At 45.3% G+C, this 9,452-nt stretch overlaps 1 protein-coding gene across 9 annotated transcripts in view; it reads left to right on the forward strand.

The window, feature by feature from the left end:
- Positions 1 to 9,452, forward strand: part of ARMC2 (armadillo repeat containing 2) — a 135,694-nt gene that overhangs the window by 113,049 nt on the left and 13,193 nt on the right. For all 9 annotated transcript variants that reach the window (XM_073336949.1, XM_073336955.1, XM_073336952.1 and 6 more), the window contains one exon: positions 5,279 to 5,411. In XM_073336949.1, coding sequence (XP_073193050.1) covers positions 5,279 to 5,411 — 133 coding nt within the window. The remainder of the gene's footprint in view (positions 1 to 5,278; positions 5,412 to 9,452) is intronic.

The following is a 9,452-nucleotide window of genomic DNA, read 5'->3' on the forward strand; positions in this document are numbered from 1 at the left end:
GTCAGTCACAGAGAAGGCGCAGCGAGGTTAATCTAGCCATGTATCAATCAGAGGCCAGCCTAACCTCCTTGTTCCAATAACAACGATAACTTTGGTGCACCATTTCTTATTGGAACCCTCCGTGCAGTCCTGCCTGAAATACTCCTTGATGTACAGGCACACCCTTTGTTGATTTTAGCTCCCTGAAGCCAACCCTGTAAGCCGTGTCGTCAGTCGCCCCTCCCTCCGTCAGAGCAACGGCAGACAATCGTTCCGCGCCTTTTTTCTGTGCGGACGCCATACCAATGCAAGCATGGAGGCCGCTGAGCTCATTTTGGCAATTAGGAGCACATCAACCACCACACGCATTATCCAGCAGTATATGCAGCACCAGAACATGGCAACGCGATACCGGGCGAGGAGGCGACGTCAGCGCGGTCCCGTGAGTGATCAGGACATGGACACAGATTTCTCTGAAAGCATGGGCCCTGACAATGCATGCATCATGGTGCTAATGGGGCAGGTTCATGCTGTGGAACGCCGATTCTGGGCTCGGGAAACAAGCACAGACTGGTGGGACCGCATAGTGTTGCAGGTCTGGGACGATTCCCAGTGGCTGCGAAACTTTCGCATGCGTAAGGGCACTTTCATGGAACTTTGTGACTTGCTTTCCCCTGCCCTGAAGCGCATGAATACCAGGATGAGAGCAGCCCTCACAGTTGAGAAGCGAGTGGCGATAGCCCTGTGGAAGCTTGCAACGCCAGACAGCTACCGGTCAGTTGGGAATCAATTTGGAGTGGGCAAATCTACTGTGGGGGCTGCTGTGATGCAAGTAGCTCACGCAATCAAAGATCTGCTGATATCAAGGGTAGTGACCCTGGGAAATGTGCAGGTCATAGTGGATGGCTTTGCTGCAATGGGATTCCCTAACTGTGGTGGGGCTATAGACGGAACCCATATCCCTATCTTGGCACCAGAGCACCAAGCCGGCGAGTACATAAACCGCAAGGGGTACTTTTCGATAGTGCTGCAAGCTCTGGTGGATCACAAGGGACGTTTCACCAACATCAACGTGGGATGGCCGGGAAAGGTGCATGACGCTCGCATCTTCAGGAACTCTGGTCTGTTTCAAAAGCTGCAGGAAGGGACTTTCTTCCCAGACCAGAAAATAACTGTTGGGGATGTTGAAATGCCTATATGTATCCTTGGGGACCCAGCCTACCCCTTAATGCCATGGCTCATGAAGCCGTACACAGGCAGCCTGGACAGTGGTCAGGAGCTGTTCAACTACAGGCTGAGCAAGTGCAGAATGGTGGTAGAATGTGCATTTGGACGTTTAAAGGCGCGCTGGCGCAGTTTACTGACTCGCTTAGACCTCAGCGAAACCAATATTCCCACTGTTATTACTGCTTGCTGTGTGCTCCACAATATCTGTGAGAGTAAGGGGGAGACGTTTATGGCGGGGTGGGAGGCTGAGGCAAATCGCCTAGCTGCTGGTTACGCGCAGCCAGACACCAGGGCGGTTAGAAGAGCACAGGAGGGCGCGGTACGCATCAGAGAAGCTTTGAAAACCAGTTTCATGACTGGCCAGGCTACGGTGTGAAAGTTCTGTTTGTTTCTCCTTGATGAAACCCCCCGCCCCTTGGTTCACTCTACTTCCCTGTAAGCTAACCACCCTTCCCTCCTCCCTTTAATCACCGCTTGCAGAGGCAATAAAGTCATTGCTGCTTCACAGTCATGCATTCGTTATTCATTCATCACACAAATAGGGAGATGACTACCAAGGTATCCCAGGAGGGGTGGTGGAGGAGGGAAGGAAAATGCCACACAGCACTTTAAGCACAGCACTTTAAAAGTTTACAACTTTAAAATTTATTGAATGACAGCCTTCTTTTTTTTGGGCAATCCTCTGTGGTGGAGTGGCTGGTTGGCCGGAGGCCCCCCCACCACGTTCTTGGGCGTCTGGGTGTGGAGGCTATGGAACTTGGGGAGGAGGGCGGTTGGTTACAGAGGGGCAGCAGTGGCAGTCTGTGCTCCAGCTGCCTTTGCTGCAGCTCAACCATACACTGGAGCATTCTGGTTTGGTCCTGCAGCAGCCTCAGCATTGAATCCTGCCTCCTCTCATCACGCTGCCGCCACATTTGAGCTTCAGCCCTGTCTTCAGCCCGCCACTTACTCTCTTCAGCCCGCCACCTCTCCTCCCGGTCATTTTGTGCTTTCCTGCACTCTGACATTATTTGCCTCCACGCATTCGTCTGTGCTCTGTCAGTGTGGGAGGACAGCATGAGCTCGGAGAACATTTCATCGCGAGTGCGTTTTTTTTTCTTTCTAAGCTTCACTAGCCTCTGGGAAGGAGAAGATCCTGTGATCATTGAAACACATGCAGCTGGTGGAGAAAAAAAAAGGGACAGCGGTATTTAAAAAGACACATTTTATAAAACAGTCGCTACACTCTTTCAGGGTAAACCTTGCTGTTAACATTACATACATAGCACATGTGCTTTCGTTACAAGGTCGCATTTTGCCTCCTCCCACCGCGTGACTACCCCCTCAACCTTCCCCCCTCCCTGTGGCTAACAGCGGCGAACATTTCTGTTCAGCCACAGGCAAACAGCCCAGCAGGAATGGGCTATACTGAGTGTCCCTGAAGAAAAGCACTCTATTTCAACCAGGTGACCATGAATTATCTCTCACTCTCCTGAGGATAACACAGAGAGAGAAAGAACGGATTTTGGTTGAATGCCAGCAAACATACACTGCAATGCTTTGTTCTACAGTGATTCCCGAGTATGTGTTACTGGCCTGGAGTGATAAAGTGTCCTACCATGAAGGACGAAATAAGGCTGCCCTCCCCAGAAACCTTTTGCAAAGGCTTTAGGACTACATCTAGGAGAACCGCAAATGCCAGGGCAAAGTAATCCTTTCACATGCTTGCTTTTAAACCATGTATAGCATTTTAAAAGGTACACTCACCAGAGGTCCCTTCTCCGCCTGCTGGGTCCAGGAGGCAGCCTTGGGTGGGTTCGGGGGGTACTGGCTCCAGGTCTAGGGTGAGAAACAGTTCCTGGCTGTCGGGAAAACCGGTTTCTCCACTTGCTTGCTGTGAGCTATCTACAACCTCCTCCTCATCATCATCTTCTTCGTCCCCAAAACCTGCTTCCGTATTGCCTCCATCTCCATTGAAGGAGTCAAACAACACAGCTGGGGTAGTGGTGGCTGAACCCCCTAAAATGGCATGCAGCTCATCATAGAAGCGGCATGTTTGGGGCTCTGACCCAGAGCGGCTGTTCGCCTCTCTGGTTTTCTAGTAGGCTTGCCTCAGCTCCTTCAGTTTCACGCGGCACTGCTTCGGGTCCCTGTTATGGCCTCTGTCCTTCATGCCCTGGGAGATTTTCACAAAGGTTTTGGCATTTCGAAAACTGGAACGGAGTTCTGATAGCACGGATTCCTCTCCCCAAACAGCGATCAGATCCCGTACCTCCCGTTCGGTCCATGCTGGAGCTCTTTTGCGATTCTGGGACTCCATCATGGTCACCTGTGCTGATGAGCTCTGCATGGTCACCTGCAGCTTGCCACGCTGGCCAAACAGGAAATGAGATTCAAAAGTTTGCGGTTCTTTTCCTGTCTACCTGGCCAGTGCATCTGAGTTGAGAGTGCTGTCCAGAGCGGTCAGAATGGAGCACTCTGGGATAGCTCCCGGAGGCCAATACCATCGAATTGTGTCCACAGTACCCCAAATTCGAGCTGGGAACGTCGATTTAAGTGCTAATCCACTTGTCAGGGGTGGAGTAAGGAAATCGATTTTAAGAGCCCTTTAAGTCGAAATAAAGGGCTTCACTGTGTGGACGGGTGCAGGTTTAAATCGATTTAACGTTGCTAAATTCGACCTAAAGTCCTAGTGTAGACCAGGGCTTAGATAATGAGTGCGGGAATACATTTTTCTTCACACAAGAAAAAAATCTACGCCCGCAGAAATTGTTTGTTCTTTAAAATAATAATAATCTTTAAATTTTCCCCTGGCTCTCCAGATTCCTAAAGTTCACTTTGACTAGATGTCCTCCATGGTTCTGTGTAAAAATGAAACTCCAGCTTAAGTATTCATAAGGATTCACATTTGTGGGTCTTTGGTTCCCACATGTGACAGTGTGTGCATCTATGGCATGCATCTTAAAACATTTATCAACCTCACCAAGAGGGAGCTCCCTTTTGCCTCTGGGTGAGGTGTAAGATGCCAGAATTCTCATAACTTTTTTTATTTTTCATGGCAGAGGAGCTTTAGGGCAAATGCCAGATCTTTGCAATTTGGAGAAAGTATCTTGTAAAAGTTTAACTCAACACCGCCTCTCTCTATAATGGCATTTGGACAGATCAGGGGCAATAAACAGAAATTCATGGCCCTTGACCTGTCAATGACTTGTACTAAAAATATCTGTGATTAAATATTGGGGAAGGGAGGGGTCCTGTGGGGGTTGCACTTAGGACCAGCAGCACCAGCTGCCGGGGGGCCACGGACCACTGGAGCAGCCCCGGAGACTGCCACACCAGCTGCTGCTCCAGTGGCTCCAGCAGTGATCCCCAAGCAGCTGGCCAGAGCAGCTGTGGCCCCAGGCAGCAGTCCCCGGGTGGGCGGCTGGAGCAGCCGCGGACCCAGCAGCGGTCCCTGGGCATCCAGCCGGAGCAGCTGCAGCTGGTGTTGCTGTCTCTGGGGCTGGTCTAGCAGCTGGGTCAGCCCCACTGGCCCCTGCAGAAGTCACAGACGTTGTGGAAAATCACAGAATCCGTGACTTTTATGACCTCTGTGACAGACATGGAGCCCTAATGATAAGCACCTGCAGCTCCAACTGAAGTAAATGGGAGTTCAACACTTCTGGTGCCCAAAAGATGGATTTATGTACCTAATTTTTGGGTATCACAGTTCGAAAATTTTGCCCCTACAATTCATTCCAATATCAGGACTGCTAAATGAAAAATAAATTGAAGTATTGTTTTAGTTTCAGTTTGGCAAAACCAATGGTAAAAATATACCAACTTAATATGAAAACACAAATATAAAAGGCAACCAGAATTCCTTTGGGGGATTAGGGGAATCCGTACTCAAACTTTATGGAGTTATGGCTGATATCAATCTCAGAGTACTCTAGCAACATTACAATATGTCATCAAGTAACATTTTCAGGTAATTCTGTGTGCTTCAGTTAAATGCTTCTTACTGTCCTCTAAGCATACAAATGTAATAAGTACAGTATAGTCCAAGTCCATGTTTCTTGAGGATGGTTTTGTTTTCTTCTGTACAATCCAGTATACAAGTTCATGATTGCTTTGCTCGATGCCAAACATCAAGATGTCTGCTTTTCTGCCTGTGGAGTTCTGCTAAACCTTACTGTGGATAAGAACAAACGAGCTGTACTAAAGGAAGAAGGAGGAATTAAGAAGTAAGTTTGGGGGGAAAAATCCTGATCAGGGATATCAAGTGGCTTTAGATGATGATTCTATGTTATAAGCAGTTGTTCCCTGTCTGGATTTCTGCTGTATTTTTCCCTTTCTCTGATGTTATGCAAGTGCCTCACCAAGTCTGAGTATGGAACTGTGCAGATGATTTGATAAGAACATTACAGTTATTGGCAAATCTAATTTTATTGTTTAACTTCTAAATGGAAGAAATAAGAAAGCATAATGTATTTTTGTTTACTGTTTTTTGGTATTTAGATACCATTCAGGGTTGACTCCATGTTGCCACACAGTAGATTAGAGTTTGATTCTCCAACCTCAGTGTCTTGCTCCTTGGCTTGCTGGAGGTTCAAAGTTCATTAGATATAGTACACTTATCCCATAGGAGGAGTACCATGTATTACCGTGCACTAGGCACTTAGTTAATCACACCCCCGCCCAGGTGTGGCACATGACTAATTGGGGTTCTCTCCCTGGCCTTCCAGGTGTGATAGGGTTAAGTCCATCACATAGTCCTATTCAGCTCAGTTTGTGGAGAGGTTATTGCAGGGTTGGTCTGTAGAAGGAAAGTTGGTACGAGAGAAGGGAGTGCATTGAAGAGATGAGAACAACAAAAATTCATGAACAAAAACTGTTTAGCTGTCAACTTCTGTTTTCTCCCAGAACAGCATTTCCAGTAGAAAACTGTGACATTCTAGACAAAATTGCTTACATGAAAAGAATTGGCAGATATTAAAAAATAAATGTACCTTTAGGATTCAGTAATGTTTTGCAGAACCAGGTAGTAAAAGCTTAATCAAAACCCTCCTTAAGGTGGACTCCAAACTTCTTGCAGCTAGTTAGCCCAGCCCTGCCATGAGGCCTCCAACATAGATTCATCCAGCCAGACCTCTTGTTAAAGCAAGAACTCTGTTGCTTGTATAAACTCTTACAGCTCCACCCTATTTTATTGATGAGCACTGCTTTGGTGGTAATGCTGCCAGCTGCCTCCTTCTGTTAGGGTGTGACTTCACTGCAAAGTTAGCCTGGGCTCTTACCTGGGTGTTGCCCCTAAACCATCTCCCCTCCATGCACACAAACCTCTCACACCTCTTAGTGATGCCTTGAACCCATGATAGCTGGCAGAGATAGAGGTATGGGTTAGAGCCTGGGTTCTGTTTTCACTCAGGCTGGTAACCTGTATATTTTTCAGTGTATAGGTATATACATTTCAATGTATAGGGTATAGGCTAAGACATTTGAGTACTGATAGTTCTCCAGTGCCTTCCCATAATTCCCCTTGTGTGCCCAGGGGACAGACACGTCGTCCCATAATTCACTGGAAAAGAATCAGAGGCTTAGCTTCCTGCAGTACAAGCAACCCTGGGAAATACTCCCAGAATCCTAGTGATACACACAGGGGACAGTAGCACCAGTGAAGACACAGAAACTCATGTAGGGCATTGCAGTGGCTGCTCACACCTGGGTATTCAGACCTGGGTGCCAATCACCTGGACTAACTGTACAGTAAAGACATCCTTATGGTGCATCTGCCCTAAGTGAGGAGGCCATTTTAGAGATTTCATTCCAGAAAATGGTTTGTTGCATCATTTTTAACTATTTAGAGCAGCCACATAGAAATACTGGTTTTGGAAGAACCATTCTGATGTATTCACACACAGCACAACTTATAACAGTCGTTCTACTAATGCATTTTAGGATTTCTGCAGCACCTCTACCATAGCGTCCCGCACATTTGCAAGGCACTGTGCAAACTAAAATGCAAAGTACTGCAGTAAGGGCGGGTTCTATGGTCCCATTATTTGGGGTGGGAAGAGTGGGTATTTTGGATGCCCTGGATGTCATTATTTAAGAAAACAACCTTCCAGGAGAATAGGGCCTAATTATACCTTTGGAAAATTATGGATTTTAAGAGTTTAGAAAAGTAAAATTTGGCTACTATTTCAGTATTCTGCTGTTTTAAGTATAACTTTCCCTGACAGACTGGGAGGGGGGAATCCAAAATGAAGACAATTAAATGTAATATTGATAATGTTGCTTTTTATTATATCTATCAATCATACCATAAGGCAAGGGAGATAGTTTGTATATTGCACCTAATTTATGAATTATTTCTGCTGATAACCCCAACTGCAAGTTTAAAACTTGTTAACAGATATGCTAACTTACATAAGAATATAAAAAATGGCTATAATGGGTCAGACAATGGCCAGTGCCAGACATTTCAAAGGGAATAAACAGAACAGGGAAATCATCGAGTGATCCATCCTCTGTCATCCAGTTCCCACATCTGGCAGTCAGAGGCTTAGGGACAACCAGAGCATGAGGTTGCATCCCTAACCATCTTAGCTAATAGCTGTTGATGGATCTATCCTCCATCAATTTATCTAATTCTTTTCATAATATCTCCTGGAAACAAGTTCCACATATTGACTGTGCATTGTGTGAAGAAAGACTTCCTTTTGTTTGTTTTTAAACCTGCTGCCTATTAATTTCTTTGGGCAACCGCTGGGTCTGGTGTTGTGTGAAGGGGTAAATCACCCTTCCTTATTCACTGTCCAGACCATTCATGATTTTATAGATCTCTATCATAGCCTCCCATAGTCGTCTCTTTTCCAAGCTGAACAGTCCCAGTCTGTTTAATCTCTCCTCATATAATGACAGGTTTCAGAGTAGAAGCTGTGTTAGTCTGTATCCGCAAATCGGACTGCTGAATTGGAATTAATTTGCAAACTGGATACAATTAACTTAAGCTTAAATAAAGACTGGGAGTGGATGGGTCATTACATAAAGTAAAACTACTTCCCATGTTTATTCCCCTCCCCCCACTGTTCTTCAGACGTTCTTGTCAACTACTGGAAATGGCCCACCTTGATTATCACTACAAAAGGTTTTTACCCCCCGCACTCCTGCTGATAATAGCTCACCTTACCTGATCACTCTCCTTACAGTAACACCCATTGTTTCATGTTCTCTGTGTATATAAATCTCCCCACTGTATTTTCCACTGCATGCATCCGATGAAGTGAGCTGTAGCTCACAAAAGCTTATGCTCAAATAAATGTGTTAGTCTCTAAGGTGCCACAAGTACTCCTTTTCTTTTTGTGGATACCGACTAACACAGCTACTACTCTGAAACCTGTAAATATAGTTTAGGCTCTATTTATATTTTTTATATGTTAGGCTCTAAGGTGCCACAAGTACTCCTTTTCTTTCTCCTCATATAGAAGCTGTTCCATACCCTTAATCACTTTTATTGTCCTCCTCTGTACCTTTTCCATTTCTAATGTATGTTTTTGAGGTGGGGTGAGCAGAACTGCATGCATTATTCAAAGGGTGGTGTATCATGGATTTATATAGCAGCATTATGATTTTTTCTCTATTTATTTACCCCTTTCCTAATGGTTCCTAAAATTCACTTGGCTTTTTTGACTGCTGCTGCACATTGAGCAGATGTTTTTCAGAGAACTATCCATGTTGACTCCAAAATCTCTTTTTTGAGTGGTAACAGCTAATTTAGACCCCATCATTTTGTATGCATAATTGGGATAATGTTTTCCAGTATGCATTACTTTGCATTTATCAGCATTGAATTTCATCTACTGTTTTGTTGCCCCATCACCCAGTTTTGAGATCCCTTTGTAATTCTTCACAATCTGCTTTGAACTTAATTATCTTGAGTAATTTTGTATTGTCTGAAAACTTTGCCACTTCACTGTTTATACCCTTTCCAGATCATTATGAATATGTTGAACAGCATTGATTCCAATATAGATCCTTGGGGAACACCATTATTTTACCTCTCTCCATTTTGAAAACTGTCCATTTATTCCTGCCTTTTCTTTCCTATATTTTTACCAGTTACTGATCCACAAGAGGACCTTCCCTCTTATCTCATGACTGCTTAGTTTGCTTAAGAGCCTTTGGTGAGGGACCTTGTCAAAGGCTTTCTGAAAGTCCAAGTACACTAGACACACTGGACCACCCTTGTTCACATATTTGTTGATCCCTTCAAAGAATTCTAA

Source organism: Lepidochelys kempii, chromosome 3 (assembly GCF_965140265.1).
Source record: "Lepidochelys kempii isolate rLepKem1 chromosome 3, rLepKem1.hap2, whole genome shotgun sequence".
NCBI classification, from domain to species: domain Eukaryota; kingdom Metazoa; phylum Chordata; order Testudines; family Cheloniidae; genus Lepidochelys; species Lepidochelys kempii.